The sequence below is a fragment of the Ciconia boyciana genome, chromosome 2 (assembly GCF_034638445.1).
Source record: "Ciconia boyciana chromosome 2, ASM3463844v1, whole genome shotgun sequence".
Taxonomy (NCBI): domain Eukaryota; kingdom Metazoa; phylum Chordata; class Aves; order Ciconiiformes; family Ciconiidae; genus Ciconia; species Ciconia boyciana.
Genome location: NC_132935.1, coordinates 111,332,356 through 111,357,865, shown reverse-complemented (window position 1 = coordinate 111,357,865; position 25,510 = coordinate 111,332,356). Strand labels below are relative to the sequence as shown.

At 41.2% G+C, this 25,510-nt stretch overlaps 1 protein-coding gene across 4 annotated transcripts in view; it reads right to left on the bottom strand.

The window, feature by feature from the left end:
* The window catches only part of GLI3 (GLI family zinc finger 3), a 216,348-nt gene that overhangs the window by 144,644 nt on the left and 46,194 nt on the right, over positions 1 to 25,510 (bottom strand). For 3 of the 4 annotated variants that reach the window (XM_072853542.1, XM_072853543.1, XM_072853544.1), the window contains exon 3: positions 3,436 to 3,678. In XM_072853542.1, the coding sequence (XP_072709643.1) occupies positions 3,436 to 3,678 (243 nt within the window). Of the gene's footprint in view, positions 1 to 3,435; positions 3,679 to 10,014; positions 10,054 to 25,510 lie in introns of those variants that run through there. The other variant, XM_072853545.1, reaches the window with a different exon arrangement.

Here is a 25,510-nt window from a genome sequence, read left to right as displayed (position 1 = left end):
ATTTACATTAACAAGGGGCTCCAACTACCACTGCAATCAGTGTTTGAGAAACACAGGGTTTTAAATCCATTTAAGAAACAGATTAAGCTCAGTAACCCTGCTCTCCTCAATAAAGAAAAGGTGCAACACATGAAAGGAAACTCCAGCATTTTTGTCATCTGCCCTAAAGCTTTTAAAAATAATAAAGTTTTTTTAAAGTTAGAAAAACAAAAATAAACCCCCACACTTTGTGAGCAGTGTTTAAACAGCGCTTAAGAAATCCATAACAAAAAAAGACAGAAAACAAAAATTTCTGGTTGAGGCCTGTATGTTTTCCCTTTTATCTCTTGGAGGACAGAGGGCTGCAGGCTGAGCACGAGGCCGCTCTCATTCTCAGTTGCTAAATGGTTGAGGGGCTCTCTGGCACTGCAGAAGGGCTGCCAGCTCCACAGCATGTTTCATCCCAGCTGTTTGAAAAGCTAGTCCACTTGAAACACAACCATTATCCCCACCCACACTCTGCAGGAGACCGAACTCCCCCTCAGTGAGGTATTTATTCCACATATATGGTAACTATTATTTCCAACATTTACAACATCAGTCATTTTAATTAGGAAAAAAATTATAACAAAAAATCCTGCAACGCATATACACAGAGACACACATTTACATATAGAAATGCAAAGCATTCAAGTTGTTTCTAATAACTGCAGCTCCTGGAGGGGACACGCGTTCCACACACAATTTACTTAAATGCTCTTTTTCTTTTCTTGCCATAAAAATATACAGATGTCCTTCTTCAAAAAAATTATTTTCCCTTTTCCTGTGTTACAGGAAGCCTGCCCACACTTTTAAATACAAAGTGGGTATAAATAGAAGCACAAATTAGGCATCTTGAAAAGTCTATATTTTCCAACCACAGGGAAACTAAGGAATTACTGTGAGTGTTTACATACCCGACTATGTTGAATTAAAACAGTATTTTCTATCCATATGCCCAGCAAAACTGGCAAGAAACTAAGGAAGGGAACGATAGCCTTGCTGGTTCTTTACCTGTTGCTACAGTGGGACTGGGGTATGTTTACATTATTCAGCCTTCTTCATATGGACCACTATAAGTGTCAGACTGAATACAGTCACCACTTTGACGAAAACATGTCTTAACATATATAAATGATACAACTACTATGAAAATTTCAGTAAGCCTGTCTGCTTTCCTATAAATCTAACTAGACATTTGTCTCTTTAGTTGTCCTTCTGTATCGCATCTATTAAAGGTAAATAAAAGCATGATGGCTCTTCATGTGACATTAATAGCTTGAGGGATTTTATAAATCAGGGAGTACAAATGTACGACTCACTACAGCAGCGGTGAAGCAGGTCTGCCCATCTGATGTTTTCTGACTTAGACTTTTGCTTTAAGATCATGTTGCTCATTTAAAATTAACTATCTACCTCCTGTTTCTCTACTGTTACACGCTGGATAACCTCAGCTGTTCTCTCAACTTCTGACATCAATGTTTTTCTAGTAGCCCACGCATCCTAACTAGCTAGCGTTATTGGTCACAATACAGACATAGTAGCTTCATTAAATCTTGAGAACTCTCATCAAAAGGCAAATTCAATAAAATAAAACTAAATAAACTAAATGCAAACCACTCAGACTCATTCTGACCGGCCGGCCCTTTTTCTTCAGTCTGAATCTTCAGTAGTATCAGTAACACTTTGAACTAGATTTAAGGAGTGAGCTGGCAGCTGGTCAGATGATCAAAATGGCAATCGTCACCACTAAATTCAGCATAAAGTTTGATGTTTGTTTGAGGGGTTGTTTTTGTCGAATATTTCATCTCTCCTCAGCTGTACTGCCTACAAACAGAGAAGCTATTTTGCTTCCCAGATTTTTTTTTTTTTTTAAGTGAGATTTGGGGGTTGCATTAACAAAACATAAGCTACAAATGGTGTCTCCAACCCACAAGCTAGTATTTCTACACACTGCTGCTCATGAGCAGTCGTTTGCTCTGCACACTCATGCCTCTCTGGCAGACAAGCCTGCTGCTGGTGTGCTACAGCACATCCTCCTCAGTAGAAAGAGATGAGTAACTCCCCCAGAGGGTTTGAGCAGGGCTGTGCGAGAGAGGAGGAGGGTGTACAGAAATCAACTGCCTACACTGGAAGAAAGCTCAGAAGCTTAACCACAAACTTTTCCCCTAAATACTGATCTAAACTAGAAAGACAACAAGTGTTCGTTTTCTGATTATACCTCCATCCTTATTAACAATCAGGCTTTTTTTTTTTTTTTTTTAAAAAGGAGGTTGGGGAGACTTAAGGTTGTGCGAGACATACTTTGATCTGCACCCTGATGAGTGAACATTCCCCTTTGCTGCTAGCCCAACTAATGAAGGGATAAAATTAGCTTTTATCCCTGGCACTTTCTTTAGCAAAAAAACATGCACTAATCAGCTGTCCTCACTAATCAGTCATCTGGCTAATGACCTTTTGCCTTAAAACACTAAAATTTCTGAATGATGTGGAAAAAAAAAAAACCAACACAGACTGGCCCCTCTTTCTGGGTCTTAAGCCTATCATCTGGAACTGGAGACTGGAAGGTTAAATGGCAAATCTGTATCCTGACTGGGTGATAAATCTATAATCAAAAGGCACAAGCCTTGACACCTCAAGATGTACTTCATTACTACACAACTAAATGATTTTTTTTCCCTCTTTCTTTTTTGTAAACTAGAAGCAGATGAAAAAAATTGCTTAACTCCCTCATATTTTGCCTGTGGAGAAATCCATTCCACATCTGTGTTCAAGTGTCAGTTAATTTCTTACTTTTTTATTAATGCCTGAGCAGGAATTCAGAAGTTGAAAACATTTGCCTCCCCCTCCCCCCCCCCAAACTTCAGGGAACTGTAGCTGGGGAAGAAAATTGCAAAACCACTCCATCAGCCCACATACTCAAACACACATGTAAATACCTAAAAACCTCCAAAACAAAACAAAAACCCCAAAAACACAGCAATAAACCTTCCAATCCCCCCCCCAGTTCTTATTGTACAAGGCACGGTCCTTCCTCCTCTCAATACCGTACTTCAACATTGTTTTAAAAGAGGGATTTTAAGGCCTGTTTCATTTTCCTTCTGTGCTTTCTTTAATGAGGCTTTTTTTCTTCATGTATTAAGGAGGTGGAGCAAATGCAACCCTGGATGGCTGAGGAGGATTAGCAACAGATGAGATGTCCTGTGGAAGTTCCTTTGCAGAGGCCTGTGGTAATTTTGAGCTGCAATGCAATTGCCCCCTGGTTTTTAACTTCAGACAAAAGATTGTATTACCTCAAATCACCCCCCCAGACAAAGCAGTTCTCCCTGGGGATGATGCAGGGCGGCAAATAAAATTGCATTAAATTTGACAGCCTTCCAACTTTGCCCCGCAAACAAACCAGCAATCGATACTCACGGTAATGAGGGTCCATGTAACCATTTCGGGGGTCCATGGTAAAGAGCGTCCCGCGGTAAGGTACAGAAGGTTCGGGAAGGTGCGATATAGATCCATGGATCTCCTTCTTGATTAATGAGGCCCTTTCCTCGCTCGACGTGGAAGGCTCTTCACTGATCTTGCCGAGGCTTTGCCCACCCTGCGGCTGCATTGTGATCGCGTTCCTTCTCTCTCTGTGATAGGTCTGCCCAGGACTTTCATCCTCTGCAAAAAAACGAGGGAGAAGAAAGAAAGAAGGGAAGGAGAAAGAGAGACGCACACTTTTAGCCCATTTATAGCAAATACAATAAAGAAAAGTTCTCCCCCCCGCCCTCCTCCTTACTACCCCTCCTCACAGCGTAAGTTTGTGACAGTAGGTGCATGTGTGGCTATGAGAGATGGTCTGGGGAAGCCCGCCCGTTCAGAGCGGGCAGCTGCCGAGCGGTAGATCATCGTCACCCATGCGCCGATGCTCCTACCAGCGGGGCTATCAATCCTGTGAGAACAGACACAGGCTCGCTGTTTTCTTGCCTCTGGGACAAGGAGACTGGGAGTTTGGGCTGCCTGACAGGGAGGCAAAAACCAATTTGTCACAAAGAGGAGAAGATGAACCCCGCTGGCTGGGCCTAAATCAAACCTAGCCACCCACTGCTGCTCTGCAGCCTGGCTCCTGGAGGTTTGCTTGTGTGAGAGGCTGGAGCCTCGCAGGAAGGTCGTTGGCAATCAGAAGTAAGGTGGGCAAAATAAAATGGGTAAAATTTCTCAAGATACAGCACCAGCAGCATCAGGCAGGCACAAGTGAGGCCACCCGCTCTGTAACAGTGTCACCACAAGGATGCACATGGAGGGTGGTGGAGCGTGCTCCCCCCTCCTTCTTCCCCATATCCACACGTACAAACCCACAAATTCTTAATGACTGAGGGGAAAGAGAAAAAAAAAATTAGGAGGATCAAACCCAAGCCCTAGTCTGGAGTAAACCTCTAGGCCTGTGGTACCACTTGTGAGGGGAAAAGGGCCTCCTGGCAATGGCTCCACCAGCCTCCCTTGCAGGCAGCCTCAGGACCGGGTGTCGAACCAACCCTCTGCTCCCATGTGGATTTTAACTCCCATGGGCCACGTGCACCCTTCGAAAACCAGACCAAGCAGTTCTGCTCTTCAAAAGCCAGATGCACGTTCCTGGGTACATTTCACATGTGCCATGTGGCGGAGGGGTTTTGTTAGCTACACAAGCCTCTACTGTAAATGCTCTCCTAAGGTTGCATTATTGCTTTAAAATACAGAGAGTTTTCTCTAAACAAGCACGATTTCTGGCTGTAATCCTGGCCCACACCCATGCTCCAGGTACTGCCTCGTTCAATCAGCCACCCGGCACATACAAGCATACACCAATACGTCTTGAAGAAGTACTGATAAATATGCTTAGTTTCAAAAGCTGCTCAGCAGTTCTATAAGTGCATGAGGAACCTCTTATTATTAAACACCGGGCACAAAAAAGGTAACTAGAAAGGAAATTAAAACACTCCTAGGAAATAAAACTAAGGTACACTTACTCTACAGTCCACATGCAAGGAAAGATTATTGACAAACAGTGCCAAGATTGCACTTCAGTTGTCAGAGATTTGAGGTCAGGGCTAAATTTTTCCTTGTACCTTCCCCTGGTGTACTCATTCACACGGCAAAAGCACCAGTGAGCAATACACCAGGAGACCACTTTCACCAAGCCTGACACCAGCATAACTCAACCTATTTGCCTTCATATGAATAGAAGATTCATATGATTAGATATGATTCATATGATTCATAGATTAGAAACAGGCTCCGTACATACAGATACCTGGACCTGAATTTTAGCCAATATATGCATAAACAGGCTACACCATTGCTTTGAATGCGGTGCTTGCTAGGCTTGTCCCTGCCCCCTCTCCTCCCAAGTAGCAACAACAAGAAAACCCAGCAGCATAGCCTATTGAGCACTTCATTATTTTTCTATCTCTAAGTATTACAGCAACCAGGGTCTGCTGACTTATCAGCATCTTCCAGGGACTGAATTCTTTTTACAGCTAGCAGTAATTCTCCATACAGAGCATTTCCAGGACTCGGTCTGAGGAGAAAGAGTTAATGAAAACGGACAACAACACTGCAGAGTTTAAACCCTTTGCCCTTTTCTACTTTTTATTAATATGCACAGGCACCGGTCCCTGCTCTGGATTAGCAGGGTTTAAGGTTTCAACTTTTTACACCAAAGCTGGTTTTAGTTAGAGAACTGCAAAAGGGAATCTAAAAACTTTAAAACTTATATGAGGTTTTTAGAAAGCTGCTTGTATAACTAAAAAATAAAAAAATAAATCACCCCAAAGTCATATTTTCCATCATGTTTCTCTCTAGCCAGAGTCTTTTATGTTAAATTTCAACCTAGAGTGAACTTTCACTGATGAGATGTAAACTCTTGTAAAAACAAGGGATTACACTCTATTTGAAATCCTGACAGACCCTTAAGCAGAGCAAGCTAACCTGTGCTACCACAGTACGGAAAGAAGCAAGCTGGAGTGATTTGTGGGGCTGTATAATCAATCCAAGGATCAGATAGGATTTCAGTTCTTTTACTCTTCCATATAAAGATAATATTTGTTACAACTGCCATCCTGGGATACAACAAGAAGCTGACGTCTGTCTGCAGGCTCCACTTTTATTCTTTCCTTCTCAAAACATGCATGTGTCATGAATCAAGGTACTAGTGACTGCTACGGAACAAGCTGATTTTCCAAATTGCTGAATGAAATTCAAAACCTACTTTCAGTAACTTTGAAACTAAAGGAAAAATGTGTTTTGTTTTAATAAGCTTTCCTTTTTTTTTGGTTCCTCAAGGAAAAAAGGAAAGAAAATAAAAAAGCAGTATTTTTCCCTCTGCATCAAACCATCTCTCCCCCCATTATGAAATTACTGCCGTGTGCTGTTAGAAGTCAAACATTTCTGTACGCTGTCTGCCATGTAAAGATTTCCCCAGAAATATTTTTTTTTAAAAGTAAACATGACTGCATTTTTGCAGTAGGAAGGCATACTCAATGGCCAGCCATCTCGCTAAGCGTTTACTTCACGCTCCGCACCACTGAGCTGCTTTTGATAGGGGGCAGATGAGACACTTGACAGCACCTGCGCTCCAGGACGAGAACAGGCAAGCGGTTTGCAGGAGCTCCCCGGGCGCCGAGCGGGAAACTCCTCTTGCAGTAATGCTGCCGACTCTCGCAACGGCAGGCGAGCCACTCCAGTGCGCCAAAAGGCAAAAGCTGTCTAATCTTGTTCTGTTTCAGCTGAATCCGTCAATAAAGTTTTAAGAGTAAGTGCAAGCAAGCTGTGCCAGGCCAAATTATTGACAGAAACATACTGTCCACCATGGCAACAAGTGGGACTCTATAGCAAAAATGTGAGCAAACAGCCCACTTCTCCAGCAGCATCTGCCAAAGAGGTTTACAGCCAAATACACGACAACTGTTACTGCTCTGCTCACATTTTAGAAGTGGCCGGCTTTAGGGTCAAAAGAAACATCTGATTTACTAAAATATTGCAGAGATGAATGCTGAAGTTAAAGGGACTGATCCTCCCTCATCTCCACCTGCTTCCAGCTGGTGAGACCTCACTGACCAGCACAGTTCATCCCACCTTTTGCGGGTCTAAGAGAGAGGGGTTAAATAAGAAAAGAAAAAAGAAAAAAGTAATCGGGCCCCAAGAGCAATCTGCATAAGCTCCTCTTTCTTCATGTATAGCCTACTCTGTCTTAACAAGCCAGTAGCCAGAGACACATGTTACAAGTGTCCAGCCTGGAACGATCGCATTAATCCAAGGTTCTCTCATCCACTGAGAAATACCTGATTTAGTCCTGCTATTCTGATTAGAAGCAGTTTTTATTAGAAGTGCTGAGCATCAAGGAGCACCTCATTTAATCAACAAGCGTTTTGAAAAAACTCAAACTGGACAGCATGCCTGAATAAACGCACTTTTAATTGCTCAGCTAATTTACCCAGAAAATTAAAAATCAGGACAAACCAAAACCTAATGCAAAAATCCATTAGATTTTCTTTCCCTGTTGAACTTTTTTTGCTTTTTTTTATTGTAGACCAAGACAAAGTAGAAGCTTTTTTACTTTAAACCTCTTAAAGTCAGCAACTAAAAAAAAAGTTGAAATCTATTGATACACCACGCTAAAAACCAGTCTCAACACACTTCAGAGAGACCCCTCTCTTAAAAGAGATAACACCAGCCCAGTTAAATCTGTTTATGTATTAAGTTTCATAGCCGCATTTCTGCATGCAACTTGTGGAGAACATTACTGTCTCATGAGCGATCTGCCGACGAACTTCAGCTGGGTAAGAGAAGGGACAAGGTACTTACAACTCAGTCCAAGAGACCCTGGCTGACGCTCCCTCCAAGCTCTTCTGTTGACCAAAATTCTCTGGCTACCGGGACGTGGGCATTCCTCCCTCTCTTTTCCTCTCTCTCCCTTTTCCTCTCTCTCCCCATCTCCCTCCCTCTCTCTCAGAGGCAGTGCTTCTCCCATTAGAGGAATTAAAAGTGGTTGGTGCCATGCTAAATTTAACAAGCTCATTAGTATTCTTCCTGTGTGCTTCCTAGTGAACTCTCCCTATTCAAGCAGCTCTCTCTAGCTGAGGGGTCAGGCGGCTAATCATTAAATCAAACTAATGTCACCCTATCACAATCGGCCTAAGAGAAGGAGGGTTTATTATTTCAGTTTATGCTAAATAAACGGTTTTACAAATGGTCTCCAAGCAAGGTCAACAGCAGCTTCAATTACAAGACAAACTTAACAAGAGTTGCTATAAACCAAGTGCTCCATATTGACCTAAGCACAAGCTCGGCTCCGCATATTGCCACCAGCAGGATTGTACAGGAATGCATATTGTAAAATAAAGGAAAGGGTAATCTTTTCTTTGCCAGAATTTGTGACTGCACAGAGACTGTTCATTCACCTCTCCCCAACCAGCTTGCTGCTCAGCTCAATTCACCCCACACAAAGGCTGAAGACCAGACCTCAATGGACCGAGTGAAACATGTTCAAAACTAGGCTCTCTATTGTGACTGAATTTCTTAACATCTTTTCAAAAAGCGGAGAATGCCTTGAGGCTAAAGGAAGAAACAGGCTAATGGTGAATTGGGAATACTGAGCAAATTTCAGAGCCCTTTCCTCCTAGCTTTTGAGGTTGAAAGCAAGCTCTTTCCTTTCAAGTTTCAAAGTCCTTTTTCCTCCCGCAGTGTCACAGAAGGATTTGAAAAGAAGGTAATTGTGCTCACAGTCCCCCTGATCAGAGCTTACGTCCTATTTCTGGTATTTCGGAATACTTCTTGCAATAATGGTGCATATAGCTCAATCCCTTAACCGTCCTGCACTCTGCAATTGCTCATTAAATGAACAATTGATGGTATAAAATGCCTTTTATGTTCAAGGTCTGGATATAAGATAAGCATTCTAGTACTCTAAATTTGGTTTACTAAGGAAACTCTCCATCATTAAATTACAAAACTGAAGTCAGAATATCAGTCTTTCCCAGAAAAGTAGCATTTTAGGTTGCTGTGAGCCAGAAGGAAGGGAGAGTATGGGATGTAAAAAAAGATTGAGTACTTAGATTCTTAATAGAATAGATACCTAAGTAAGAAAACAATTTCCCTCACGTTTTTGAGACTTGATATTTTCTTTCTTGAAATGATGCAATAGAGCAATTTCCAGGCTCATTAGGACACCTGTATCTGCACCTTCTTGCATACACAATGCTGATCACTACTCTCTGGCCACCTTAAGAGCAAAGCGGGAGAAAATACATCTGTAGGATTGTGCCTGTCTTTAAAAACAGTGCGTGCTGCAACCAAAGTTTTGTTTTGGGTGGGTACAGTAGTTTAAATCGGGCACTCTTGGTCCCAAGTTTGTTATTTTCCTGCATTTGCAGCAACTGCACATGAAGTACATGCTCTGGAAACACTAACACAGATATGAAGCACAATGCTTATAATTGGTTTTAAAAATAGACTCCAACCATACAAGAGGCTACAGAATCTGTTAGATAACAAGTATGGTACTTACTTTATTTGCAATGCTTAAGCATACCTTATACAAGACTTTTGTGCTTATAAATAGCATACATTATCTGAGCTAACCACTGAAAATGTATAGATTTATATTCCCATTTGTAATGGATTTTCAGCTTACTTATTTTCCCATTACCATGTGTATGGTATTTTCTAGGAACTGATTTGTGACCTTTGGAATACGAATACACAGCTCTTTTCTCTGTTTTTTGTTTGTTTTGAGAAACCCGTTATATTCTTTTGTTTGTCATCTTTAACTTTCACTGGAAGAAAAAGGATTTAACAAGGAAGCAGAAAGCGGACCCAATCCCAACAACACCTACATAATACTCTATCCCCCCATTATTTTCCACAAATGATAGGTACATTCATTTTTGCTGCACCTACAGCACAACTCAATTCAGCCCTGTTTTTGACAGTACAGAGGAAGCCAGAACACAGCGCATCAATACAGTTTCTACGACTTACTTTCAAGACAGAGCCTGATCCCGCGCTCCTCTGGGTCAATGGCAGGGCTCCCACCGACCTGGAGAAGACAAGACTGGGCCTGTACAGAGCTCACACTGCTCCAACATTAAGTCAGACCTGCATTGCTATCAGCAAAACATGGCTCACAGCCCTTTCCAGCTGCGCATGTAACTTGCGCAAGACTGCTGGGGAACCTGCTAATGGTACAAGGCAGCTTAAAATTCAGGTAAACTTTTTCAGGCATCTAGATCGGAGAAAGCCTTGTTAGTAGCGATGTCTTTATCTCAATTTCTTGATTATCGAGATGAATTTACACTGCTAGGTGCCTCCCCAACTGCTCCCAACTAAAACAAAGTGGCTGAAGTTAAACAAACATATGAGATTATGTAAAATAAAAGCATCTTTGAAGTTTCATACAAGCAAACACCTACCAGATTTAACTGGGAGTCTGCATCTACAAACCCCAGCATCAGACCTATAGGGAGATGCTAAAAATCTCATTTAAGCTAAAAAAATCCTACTTAGTGAACAAGAGGTAGCTGCGGACACAGCTACCTACACAAAGGCACAGGGTGCGGTGGAAACCTCCTTGTCAGTCCTGGGACTCTCACCCTCAGAAGGCAGACAAGGAGGGCAGAAGGCAGGGCTGGGCTGCCTTGCACCTGATCCTACATCTCACTGATCATGTGGGACATCAGAAAAAAAAAGGAGTAACATTTGGGTGTATGCCTGAAGTTACTGACCTGACACTTGAGCCATCCCACTGACTTCAATGACTTTGGATCAAGTCGCGGAAGTTGCTTGCTGCGAACCAGATTCCCACAGTATCCTGTTGGTCAAGTTTGCCTAGAGCTGCCCAGCTGAACAGCCAACCAGCCGATACATGGAGCCTGAGCCCCTGCAATGCCCAGCCCCAGCCCGCGGGGCTGCGAGTCTCAGGGAAGCTAACGGAGGCACTCATTCTCATCAACTCACAGCATCAGACGCCAAAGAAGTGGGAGCCTCACTTCTGAACAAGCCCTCTCCCAGCCCATTTCCACACAGGCTTTAAAATAACAAAAACAAACAATTTAAATCAAAACAGCTGAAAACCATTTTTTCCCTTCCCAAGTTCAGGGCTACATGTTTCTCCCATGGCAGACAGTGGATTATTGCAGTGATACTTAACACCGCTCACGAGCACAGCCCCCAGCACTCTGGTTTAAGTGTTAGTGACGACATTGGCTGCTGCAGGAGAAACGCTAAACCCTGCACCCAGGTACTGAGCAGGCGGTGAGCTTTTAAGTTTACCTTCATGGGGCCTACAAGGCCCAAATCCTGCTTGCTTTACTGACACCGTAATCCCAGGGATTCAGTGAAACTATTCATGCAAGTAGAGCAAGAGGGATTCACGTCCAGCATCAGAAATGGTCTGGCCATTGGGCACGAATGGTCTGTGCCTGGAAAACGTACCGGAGATGTTTGTTAGCATGTGGAAATGCTGTATCATTAGCTTGATAAGAAAGGGACTCCTAGCAGTAAAAGTGCTTTGTGGTTCCATTGGGCAAGAAAAAAAGAAAGCCTTAATGCAGAAGTAGAAGACATTTGAAGGTAGAATTAATTGGCAAAATTAACATGTAGTATGCAATTTCTCCTTTTTAATTTGCAGAACTAGAAGGCAGGCAAAAACATCTCCCTTTCTTGGTATAGTAAATTTTATGTTTTGATTTTGCTACTTGAGGATTGGGAAACTTGCATGAGAAAAATCTCTTGCAAAAACAATCTTACTTTTTCATTTCCCCTTTTAAAAAGTGTTCCACCTTACAAAATTCAGCAAAGACTGCAAGTTACTGTGCAACAGCCCCAGGAAACTAAAATATTTGCTCCCAGTCTGTTGATCGGGGCTAAAACTCGAGCTTTGCACTTTCAGAGTATCTCCAGGATTATTGCTCCTCTCCAACATCTAGCCTCTTCAAAGACCAGGAGTCTCAAATGTAACTTGGAGAAAGATGACTACAGACATCAGGATCTGACTATTGACAACCATTTCTCAGAAAGGAAAAGCTCCTCAGCCTCTTGCAAGACACTCAAAAGGATCCTGATTTGAAAACATTATGAAGTTCCTTCCATTAGCCAGTTATTAGACTGTTAGTCACTGCTTACTTCGAGCAGGCTAATTAGTTACATCAAAGGCACTACAATAAATTCCCAGGAGGGTTTTAGGGGGAAAAATGTATTTCTCAACCATCTAATAGCACATTTACGCCTATCTGAGGGTAACTGCCTCATTTCACTCGGCACTGGGGGACATTCTGTGGTGCTGTCACTTTCTACCAAGCCAGCAGCAACACCAGGCCTTAAAGCTGTTTCACAAAGCTGTTTGTAGCCTGATATAAATGTGATTAGCCATGCTTAGAAGCCATAAAAAGTGAAAGAGAAGTTATAAACCCTTTGGTGCACCATCTCCCTTTGTAACATTTACAGCCCAGACACCTTGGCCTTGATAGAATAAAAAAAGTTACCTTAATTAGTGTTGCATACAAATGGAGGTGACATTTCTTCCCTTTTTCCTTCAGTGGGTTCAAACTGCTAAATGCAATCATTACCCAAACGCTATGTGGTTTGCAACAACCCAGAGCCATGGCAACCCTTCAGTTTAGATGGCAGATATCACCTATTTCATTGCGAAATGTATTTATTGCTGCATCCTTTTGCACAGTTGCAGTAAGAGTCAGTGTTTCCATTATATCCCTGTACTTCTGGCCTCTGAAGCATACCAGCTGTTTAAAAATATGTTATGGGTTACTCTGCCCTGATTTACAGTGGCTGCAATCTCAGTTGCGAACAATGATTTCATCAAGGTCTCAGGGCAAAATCTGAATGCCATATATTTTTTGTGTGTGCAGATGTATGTATTTCTATATACACATATGTATACAGACATGTGTGGTCACATGCACTCACAAATTCAGCTCCACCTTACATTCCATAAAGTCAACTGATTGCAGATGAGGCTTTGTGTGATACATGGATGTCCGCACATAAGTGTCCACACAGGCACGCTGTATACATGAACACAGAAATGAGACTTTTCACATCACATTCCTCATCGGAAGTCTAAACAATTGAGGAGAAAAATGCTGCAAAACAAATGCAAGACTTACAGCAAAGGATGTTTTCAAGCAAAGAAAAAACCTCCCCAGAAAACTCGAGTCCTGCACACCAAACAATTTGATGCTTCGAATGATCTTCTGGACACTAGTGCATTAGTTAAAAACTGCAGAGCTACTAATCCACAGATATTGTCAAATATTCCTTTTATCAGCACTGCTTCTCCCCCAAGAATTTGGTGTTCCGAGAACCCCAAACCTGATGCCATCTGTTTACCTATCAAGTAGATGCAGTAAGTGTTGAAGTTCAGAGGCTGTCTTCCCTGCCTGGAAACACCCCCTTACAAAAGAAAAAAATGTCTCCTTAGGCCTTAAAAAGTGCTTGACCTTCCCAAAGACCAACCTGTTTTTTCTCCCCTCTGCTCACTTTCTTCTCAGTTTTCTCCACTAAGGAGGATGCAGGAGCTCTGACAGAGATACGCACTGCCATACTACCTCACATAGTTACCGTCTTCACATTCCAGTCATCAAAAATACTACTGCCAGCCACAAGCAAGCATCAGACTGGGTCCAAGGATGGGTGCACATGAGTGGGCAAAGAGAGATGGAGAGTGGAGAGCCTGGAAGGAAAGGAAGGAGCAAATTCTTCATACTATGATCTCCACTCCTCTCACCTAGGGAAGGAATACTCTTAAAAGCTTAGGAGAGAAGGCTTGTGACACATGAGTTGGAGAATTAAGATAACTGACTACAGCTCACTAGCCTCTGGGGTCCCCTTCCCAGGATGGTGGGTTCCTCCTTGCCAGTGCCTCTCCTCCCTTCTTCACTCCCACTGCACACTTCTGGCCAGGCTTCCCAGCCTCTGGCTGGGTCCACCAGCCTTGCCTGCTACATTTGAGAAGAGGCAAGAAAGCCTGAGACACACCAGCTTTTTCTGGCTTCTCAACATGACCCCACAGCAGGAGGAACTGCATGCCAACCAGATCATTTTTTGGATTAAAACAAGTTAATGGTTAATGTTTTCTGCTGAGTTCTAGGGATGAGCAAAACTGGTTTCGAGACTTCATTTTTTTGACTACTTCTGCATTTGCCTTGCTAACCTGAATGCTGTAGAACAGATTTTAAAAGACACTGGAGTATCGCCGCAAGCTTTTAACAATCCAACTGCATGCAGGTACTTAAGTGCTTATAACTGTCTTAAGCAATATTATATATTTCCATTTATCATTATGCAATGGACACCTGCGATCAGAAAGATAGCCAAGTTAGAAAAACACTCATATGTTCAGAAAGAAAATGTCAGAACAATTTTATTAAAACAGCACCCTCTATTCCTACTACACTAGCCACAGCAGCTCAAAAAGAGCATTCTTAACGTGTTAATCATGTTTTGGTGGCTTCATCCATGCACAGTCTGGCAAAAGGAAATGTCAATATTTCCTTATTATTTTTTCCTTATTTTTGGCTACCTAGATTTTCAGGCAACATTCATTTCATAGAAAAATAAACTAAGTTTCATCCCCCCAAAAAGTTAAATAAGCATGATCTGTATGAGAAGGAGGTTGGGGAAGGAAAAGGGAACCACCTGAACAGTTCACTTGGCTATGTACAAACAGGCAAAATAAAAATAAATAAATCACTGCATACTGCCCAGGAGTATAATCACTTCTGTGTGCTGAGAAAGAATGCAAAACTGTAGCCAGTAAAGAAGGATCCATTCCAATCCAGAAAGTATTCCAACATCAAAAGAGAATCACCAAATTTTACTGAAAGGAGCTTATTTTAAAAAAACAAAGTAAGACTGCCTCTTAAATGTACCACTAAGAATTCTAACTATTCCTAAGCATGCCACAGACTTTTCCCCATCATGGCAGAATCAAAACTAAAAAACATTTTCCTCCATTTCTGTTAATAAGTTTTGTGTGATAAAAAGGTGCAGCACTGTTGCATTAAACAAAAGTGAGGCATAAAGAAACAAAACTAATATCAGAAAGGGTATTTCCTCTTCAAGAACAAAGAAAAAGAACCAGAACATTCTTTAAAGGAAAATGCAACCTCTGCAGGCATTTCACACACAACTGTCATGAGGGACTGAACCTCCAAGTTCTTGCAAAAGTAAAATTGTTATGGGAGAATTCACAGTGGACTATGGACTTAAAGATGTTTCTACTCCTTGAATCTCACCCTGGTCTTCCATAAGCCACTTCTCACAACTTTGTCTTCTTCACTCACCAAATGGGTAAAATACTGGCAACTGATTTCATAAGAGAAAAAGTATTTTTATATAGCAAATAAGGACAGTAATGATGGAAGGTCCATTTGATTTATATACAGAAACATCCAGTTAGATCTGAAGGCACAATATGTTGAACAGTCAGCCCAAAGCTGCCCTACAAATCACCCTGTATATTAAATGTGCCAACTCTGCAAAATGCAGCGTGCCTCCCATTTCTGTTACGTAAAATGGTTGTCCACAACTTGCACAATTTGTCCACAAATGCGTAACTATTGACTAACAACTATTTACCACGTCCTTCTGCAGGGAAGGAAAATAAATGAAAAAAAACATAAGACCAGAAGAAAACAAACAAATCAACCTTTAAAGTGTTATTGCCCTGAATTCATGATGCCTACCCTATCCAGCCCTTCTGCCTATTATATCATTAGCAGAGAAATCTCCCCCAAAACACACTGCTTCACCCTCTTCATATCTAAACTAGCTTAAGTTCTGAATGATGGCTTTTAATAAGCTTCCTGAAAAAAATGAATAGCAGCAGTGGACTTGATTTACCAATGTCCTCTACAGATTGCTAAATATTTCAAGAAGCTTTTTTCCAAATAGTGGCCATGTTCTTTCTTCCCCAGTGAAGGACAGAAGGTCCATCTTACCAGCACCAACAAGAATTAATTTTTTTCCTTTATAGAGAAACCATGGTCTTTTGGAACTACAATACAGATCTCTCTCACATCATACTGCCAAATCTTTGAGATTAAGAATAATATTTTTATGCTAATCTCATTGTTTGGACCAGTTTACCACAAGTCTTGTAAATGTGAAAAACAGCAGAAGATAAACCGTAGCCTAAACACCTTAAGGTACTTCTACAGTTATCCGTGACAATGTTGTCAACTATGCCACAACCATTTGTTGTATTAACATATCCTTCTTGCAGAGGATATGAGATTTAACACATTTGTCCTATAAAATTCAATTAGCCTTTTTAGATGTACCAGAATTGTAACATCAAAACCGGCTAGCTGTAAAGAAGAAATTCCCATTAGAAAATGCTGTTTTTTCATGGCAAAAAGACTGACAGTCCACAGCCCTCTCACAGCAGAATACATATTGGGCTTGCTTGTTGCAACTCCTTTCTAAAGACTAGAAAAAAGTCTTTTCCAGAGCAGTAAGGTTACCACTGTCAGCTGCACTGAACTACGTACTTCCCTCTCTTTCGGGTCTTATCTTCAAAAAAATCACAGAAACAAAGATGTAAACTTGGACATTAAAGAATGTTAACATCAAAGTACGTGCACTACTTTTTATATTAACCGAAGCCTTGAACCAGCAATCTAACTGGCACAAATCAGGGGTGTCTATGTAATTTCAGAAACGGCTGAACTGAGCTCTCTGCCATGGCCTGCATTTGCTCACTGACTTTTCAAAGCACACTATTGCTGTATGTTTTTACAACTAGCTGCCAATCAAGCAAGCAGCAGGAATCAGAATTCACTTCTTGGCATCTTCACAATTCATCTGTCCACATTTCTGAACACATGAAGCCTTCTATTTGTTTCTTTTCCTTCAATACTTTTTTAAAATTTTAACATCTCCATCCAGAGCAATTCCCTTGCACGGGGGCAAACCATGGCCTGTATCACATCACTGCCCTTTGGTTTACATAAAAATTACTGTGTACCATCTCAGAGACTTTATTTAGAGATGTTTGGCCTTTTTTCAGCCTTGTCCCACCACGAACCCCCCGCAACACACCAGCATAACTACCAAACCCTTTCAAGTGAGCCTGAGGTAATGTATGATGCCATGTCAAAAGAAGGTGAAACTTGCCATTTTCCTAGAAAGTTAAGGAAAATCAAGTTCTGAAAGACATTCTCTGAGAGGGAGCTTGTTGAAGCCTCAAGTTAAGTGGAAAAAAGAATACACAGGTGCATAAGGAAATTATGTAAACAGATGCCAACAATATACTTGCATAATGTATCCCATGTACCCCATGTATCCACTGTTATGTCTGAACCTGCATATCCCAAAAGAGCTTCAAATTCTCTCATCAAAAATAATATTTATTCTCTCCTAACCTTCACCATTTCCCACCAAAACCTGGGTTTTCATCAGCATTCACACACACTCCCCCTTGCTCTTCAAGACAGTTCCAATGGCATCTTCATAAGCTGGATTCAGATTTATCTGGGCCTGTATTTAAAGGCATGACCTTACCAAAGGCTAGCTAACACACTCAAGCTAACATGACTCCTGCAGAAAAGGCAGTGCAAAACATGCAGGTAGATGGCTGGACAACACTTCAATTTTTCTTTTCCCTTATGCTTTAACTTACCAGCTTAGTTCATACTGAAGTCTACGCAAGACTTTCAGAACATGTTACCTCATAAAATGTCATACAACTTCAGCCAGGACAACACATTAGGGCTTCAACTAGTGTAGATTATGCACCTCAAGTTACAAGTATATACTTCAGGGTAAATGGGAAGAAGAAGAAAAAAAAAAGACACTCAAGTCTGGATTCCTAGCACTTTTGGTACCCTATTTAGGTTTTATATTAATAGGACAAAACCCAGGATGCACACTGATGCAGTAGTAAAACACTGAGCAACACACTGTAGTACATAGCTGTGTACTCAGAGGGACTGCTCTTCTCCCATGCCACATCCTTCTTTTGCCTCATTTCCAAAGGAAACAAGGCTAAATAATAACTATCAAGGAAAGGCAGAAAGGAGTTTGGTATCTACTCTCCATGGCTTTCAAACCCACTGATCAGATTAAACCATTTTTGTCTGAGGCAGGAGTTTCTATACTAGATCTCTACCAAAAAAAAGGCAGCAAAGTGGAGGAGATGCTCTATTATCAGCCCCTCTAACACCAAGGTTGCAGAGTGATTTCTCTTTATCATCCAAGAAAGTACTTAAGCATGGTGCAATAAGTGTTCCACCAGAAGAAAAAAAAAATCTTTGATCAGAACCAGCATCTTATTAGACACCAGAGAATTAAGGCAGAAAGCCATGCCCTGGAGGAAATTCCCAGGAAGGTCCATTCCTACTCCAAGCAGCTTTGTGTTTCAAACAGAGATGCTGATTAGGGATGTGACTCAGAGCAAGTTTCCAGGATAAATCTTACAACTTACAGCACCAGAATGCAACAGATTCACCTGTGGTTCTGTGCACTACAGCAGTATCTGGATGATTAAGATGTCCATAGTGTTTGCAAGTAGTTGAGTATTCTTCTGAGGACCAGGCAGTTGTCTTCCACAGTCCCCCTCAACCACTGAGGAAGAGAATACACATGAATGCTTTCATATATCCAACAGGCTCGTCAACCACTCACAAAACTAGATGGAGACATGAACATGGACACCAACTATAGAGTCTGTTTTGCCAGGCTGACCATAAAATCTGTCAAACTGGAAATTAGGAAATCTCTACATGCACAGTCTTAATGAAGGGTAGCAATTAAAAGTGTGGCCCAGGAGTGATCATAGTCATCTTCACAGAATAGGAGCATGGTTGTAGAAATGTCAGACTTGTATATCAGAAGCTGGGTTTACTGGCAAAAGGGCCTTCTCCTCAACTCCTCCACAAGACAAGACCATTATTCAATTCTGTGGAAGTTACAAGCAGGAAACAATGGCAGGAGCAGGCCCAAAGGAAGCTGGGAACAAATTGCACCTTAAACCAATAAAACACCTATGGCCCAGCAAGTTGTCTCATTACTGAGAATGAATCAGTAATTAAAATTTTAATGGAATGCGAGCAGGTTTCTAAACCTTTAGGCACCACAACACACAGTGTCAACAATATGGCTGGACAGGGGGATAGAGAAAAAAAAAAATCAACCAGCACTGCTTAATCATCTTGGACTCTGTCCTGCAGCTACTCATCCAAGGAGCACCAGTCAGGAAAGTCCACCACATGATTGCAACTACCTACTCTGTAGCAGTAGGTCATTAATTTTTCCTCCCTCTTCCCAAATTGTAATGTTTTACTCCTAAGGACTTCAAAGTAGGTATGTATTTTTGCCATAAAACAAAATTATCATATACTGTTTATGAAGTATTACACATTTATGCACACACAGAGCTATTAGAACATAAATAATAAAAGAAAGGGGATAATTTGAATGTAACATCAAGCCCACAAAAGAAAGACATCGCAAAATTAAGGTTGCCTGTGCACCATCGGTTATGACCTCACATGTGTAACTACCATCTGCTTCAAGATGCGTACAAAGTAACGTGCCATTTTTGTTCTGCAGGACACCAGCTTCATCCAGTGCATGGGGTGGACAGCGTGTGTTTAAGGAGCAGCTTGTCACTACCTGGTCCTCTTCTCAGAGCCCAACGTGTGGCTCCTCCGCCCTATGGGCTGCGCTTCATTGAAGCCCAGCTCTCCAGATAGAATTATTAATTTCCTCCTGGGCTTTCTCTGGTGCTCATCACAATAATACCTGAGTGCTTCCTGAATATTAACAAAATGTATTTTAACACAGTTCAGCGAGGTGAAGAGATGGCATTATCCACTACCTACAGAGACTACCCATTTAGTGTCCCTAGTTGTAGGTGCCCAGTTTAAAGAGCCTGAGAACCCAAGTATTCGGAGTATTTAGCATCAGATCTACTTTATACAGTTTGTGTTTTCAAGAGTTATCTACGACTGCATTTGTTAGCATGCACAAGTGCTTGTCTTTTTGAAAATCAGCTGCAAGTCACATACCAAAAAAAACAAGAAACACACCATGTATTGGTGGTATTGACTTGCCCTAAGTAATCAGAGTTCTAGGTGTGCTGTAATTAATGACACCACAAAAGTTCCTACATATCTGCACTTTTGTGGTTAATGTGTTTAAAAAGGTGGGAGTTGTGACTGAAGATTTCCTCGCTTCTGGGGCATTTATAAAAAGTCTCTCTCCTGAGCAGATATTTTATTATCTAAAAGGTGATTTCAGTCTGTAACATCTCCTTCTATGGTAGCAGAGAGATACTCTGTCTTCCACTTGGTTACGTATTTTAATGAAAATACAGACATTTATTCACAGAGACCTCCACCTCACTGTCAATGCAGCAAAAGTTGGCCAAGGGGAGTGACAGGCTATTATAAAGGGGGGGAGGAATAATACAGTCAAGTGTCCTGTTTCTTCAGGCCACCACACTAGGAAAGGATGAATGCATGTGATCATATAATGAAAGACTGCATTATAATGTACAGGCACAGAGAATTCCATGTTGGCATTCCTGATTTTGTGATATAAATAATATTCCTTGAATTTAATGACTTGCATATAGCTTCATATAGTATAAAAAGCAACAAAGAAAAAAGCAGAATGGAAAGCTGAATATGGCAGGCATAGGAAATGAGTGCTTTTGATTCAAACCACTGATCCCTTTGAAACCTCAAGCCAACAAAACACCTTATAACCTTAGTAAGTTATCATCCCCCAAGACATCCAGGACAGAAGACAATGGACAGCTTCTCAAGGGTTCACAGACAGTTGCTGATAACAGCAAATTTTGCATGTTGAATCCCAACCCAGGTTTTGAAGAGGAAGGTTGCTCCAGTGAGAACAAACTTGCTGCTTCTTCCACTGAAATGTACTTCTGCTGTTCCATCTTTCACCTTGTTATTTTTAAAATGCTGCATCTTTCCCACTACTATCTCCTCCTCCCAGTCCTATTTGCTATACCAGCCCTGCTCTCCACAAACCTCTCATCTCAGACCCATTCTCTTCAGCCAATGTATGTTAGCCATGAAATCTAAGCTCTTTGTCCTGTTCCTTGTGGGAAGGATCTCCTTGCTCAGCTGCTCCCATCTTCCCTCTCAATCTGTTTTTCTTAATCTTTAGTCATGCATGCCAGTCAGTGTGCCCCATTCCTGATGATTCCCCATCTCTCCCTCCAGGTTCCCTGTCCAGTCTCAGCACACTGAGCTTGGGCTCCTTTCTTCAGCTTCTTTTTATGGGATCTTTTCTCTCCCTCACCCCTTTCTCCCTTCTGACAGGACTCCCACTCTCCAGCCCACATTCAATTAAACCGAAACTTTCCCCCATTGTTCTCAGCATCAAACCCTGAACTAGCACAGGAAAACAGAGGTGGGGGTGTCTTTCACATGATATTCAGAACAGTGGGGATCCTGTAGGATCTTCTTCAGTTTCCTCTCACTTTTCCTTTACATTGTTAGCATTGCCTTTTCTTTGATGCAGCTGGCTCGTAATAGCAAGATAAAAAATACAGACCTAAGGTCCACTTGCATGCTTTGCAGGAGGAAGGAAGATAATACCTGAGGAGTAATTATCCCTGCAACTTTCATAGTTGTAGTTAAGTCTATGGAAGCTGAGAAATGCCAGTTCATATGATCAGAGCAATAAAGTAGCATCCATCTCACCTAACTCTAATGTAATCTAGTTGTCTAGGCTCCTTCTATTATTAGCTGAGAAAAGACACCTCTAGCTGGTGATTCAGCCTCTCTCAAAATGGAAGTACTCATCCTTTGGACATACATCACTGACTATAGATCACCTGGATGATTAATGCCAGTTAGACATCTACCTTTCAAAAAGATAAAGGTAAGGTGAATCCACATCCTAACGTTTAGAAATATGGGGAATGCAAAGTGTTTTTTCATAGTTTTTTGTAGAAGGTACTGTTTTGCTATCCAGTAAAAATACGTGCATCCAATCTTCAATTTACTTTGCAACTGTTTGGTCCAATTTAATCTTTCGATAAAGTAAGCAGATGAACTGAAGATAACAAATTTCATTCTCTATTTTCATTACAGCAACCAAATATTGTAGGGGAATTTGAAGAGCAGTGAATAATTATAACTTTCAAATTATTCATCTAATCTTTACTGGGAAGACTAAAGTCCCAGTGATACATGCAGTTGCTTGGGACAGACCAGCTCACCTTCTCACTGGCTAGATAAGGAAGCCAGGCCAAACAGTACCAAAACTGGAACAGCAACACTGAAATAGCAACCAAACAATATCACTTCTACAAGTCAATAATATGCCTTCTCATCTTGACTGCTTATTTTAATCAAATATATAGTCTACCATTTTGTAATAAGGGGCTATCAGCTACAATTGCAAAGGTAAGATAAGCCAGCCAAATCAATACAGCCATATTTTTCCAAAGTCTAAGGAGAACACCTAACACTTTCAGCCTTATAACCAGTAAGGCTATGATAGGCATTTTGTAAGATTGGTAGATGGTCCCATTCCCAAAAACATTCTCTGGGTTGGATGTCTCACTTTAGAGACACCTCACTATAGACATCTGGGTGCCTGAGATGCAAAGGTACTGAAAGCTCACAAGACCATTTACATCAGTGAATCATTCAGAAACTTTCAGCGTCCTCAAATTGGGCATCTGAAAGTCAAGGCCTAAAACAATATGGACTGTAGCATCACTAAGTAATTGCAGTCATGATTTACTGATCTACACTGTCTTTAGCAACTTAATTTCAAAACTCTGTGCGTCCTAGTGAACAACTGGTATCAGTCTGTGCCTGCACAGAATACTGGAGATGGAAGAGACCAAGACCTCCATGAGTGTTGTGCAGCCAGTTACTTCTCTTACTCTTTCTCCATCTGTCTGCCTGTATCTGTTTTGACTGTTCAGACTATAAACTCTCCAACAGCAGGAACTGTCTATTATCAGATATATATATACCCACAACTGAGCAAAGTAATGCCTCTCAGAATGGGTCCTTCAAGGGCACTACAAACATGTTTTTCAGGCTGCACAATTTGAGTCTCTCAGAGGTCTACTGGAGAGCCTATATTTAAGCATCAGTTACCCAATATGCATACAGTTACCTTTGAAAAAAACGGTGTGCTGCCCATTAAGTGTAAACATGGTAAGGTCTCAGTCATGGTTGAGTCTCACAAAGGAAGTGCAAGAAATTCTCCCTCTGTTGTCATGTTTAATTGGCATCACTAATGTTTTAACACAGTAAGCTTTTGAAATCAACACTCAGAATATTCACCCTTCTCTTCTGATTTTCATTGGAATGTGCCTTGCCTCACTGCTGCAGAGGTAGTTTGCCTGGACAGCAAAAGGTTGTAAACTTTTAAGTGTTTCCCTCTACCTCCATCACTGTTACCGCTAATAATGACTGGGGAACATCACTTGAATTGGGGGCTGTCTGGTACCACTGGTCTCCTGATCACATGGAGAAGGAAAAGCACATGTACCCTATCTTGCTGAGAACACCTTTTTTTTTTTAAACCAGGATCCAGTGAAGATTGATGAACTGTACAGTACAATTAATTGTCATTGTGCCCAGATGAGTTATTAAAGCTGTGGAGTAATTAAATCACATCCCGTCTTTCTTCTTACACAGTCAGGACAATCTCCATGTTAGAGAAACACAGGTAGACATAAGAAGCAGGAAAAAACTCAAGATTTCTTTACTTCCAGAGCTTGACTTAAGATGGCTTTGAAACAGCTCACTGCTGGGAGACAAAATCGCAGAAGAACCGTTGTGAGTGAGTAAGTGTGGGTGTTTGTAAATAAGGCAAAGGGTAACTTTAGTAATTCATGAAACATTTTCAAGCATTTGTGCATAGCTGGTATATGTTAGATTTCATCGTTTGAATTTTAACTTGCATTGCCAAAATGTTTCATTTCAAACTTGGGGGAGGCTATATTTACCATTGAGGGATAGTAAGTTTTAAAATACTGTTGCCATCTCTTAACAGCTAACAAATCTGGAGAGAAGAATCAACCACAGAACAAAACTGGGACAAGGGAATTGTTAACAAAAAAACCACTTCTCCCTTCAGCTCTACAAAGAGATCACAGAACAGTCCTTTACTCAAACCAGATTTTAGATGCTTCCTTCCGTGCACAGTACATATGGCTTGCATCTATTTCTTTAAAACGGAGTTATATTTCTTCCTGTTAGTAAACATATCAAGGCTTCTATGAGAACTAACAACAACAAAACTTTTCCTGCTTTTAATGTAGATTGAACATGGGTATTTTAAATGGGAAATAATTTCTTTGATCATATGCATAAACAGAATGGTTTCATAAGAACTAACAGGTAAAAATACAGCCTTACATAAACCTGTGAAAATTCGTTCATTTTTACACAACCAGCATTTGATGAACTCTGTGTCTAGCACAAAAGTACTTTGACAAAGACTGAATTTAACTTGACAAGAATACCTGCATTACCTTCTTTTCCCCTCCAAGCTTATTTTCCCACCTTTCTCCTTATTCCACTTTTTTCTTTTATTCGCCACCCCTTTCTCCCTTGCCTTTTTTTCCTTATCAAGAAGTCACTGGTGAGTAAAATATAAAATGCTAGCATGTGAGCAAATAATTCCTATCCACTGCCCTATCACCCCTTCCTCTGCCATCCTGAAGGCAATACAATCACTCAGAAAGAAAAGTTAGTAGCAATTTTAAGCAAAGCTAACAAATGAAATATCGCAGGTTTTCATGCTTCACGCTTCCAAAATAACACAGCACTGTCCACCCACTCCAACAACTGGCTCAGAAGGATTTCATTTCCTTCCCAACCTCCTCAGCTTGGTTTACAATACAATAGTGAATTTGACTGCACATGTAAGCTGCTATGCAGAAGTCCAGATTACTAGTAATACTATTTATTCATTTTGCACACAGAGGGTGAAAGAAAAGACAAGAAATCTGCATAGAAAAATGTGTAAAAACTGATTCAGCAGTTACATCTTGCTAATATTAAGGATAAACGCGGCTGGCAGAAACCCAATAGTGAATGAGAATGTAACAAAGATGTAGAGAGATAATAGGATCTGGGGGCAGCTTATGTAAATATAGGCAAAAAAATGCTCTCCGCTGTATGAAAACAGCGTGCTGGAGGTGGGGTGACACACAGCAAAGAGGAAATCCTAGCTAATCACACAGGCTACCCAGCTCTGTATGTGGCACCGGCCTTTACCAGCAGCACAAGCCTGCGGTGGAAGACAAGAAGGGTGCTGGGGAAGACAAGTCTATAAAGGAGCTGATGTTGAAATGCTCTACAAATAAACTCCAAAAACTACACACACAAGGGAAAAATATGCCACAGTGATGGCATCCAGCATTATCTTGGTGACAACTGCATACAGTGCAACAAGCTTGGAAACAGCGAAAACAACAACTACACGCCAGCAACTTTGAACAAAAAGGTCT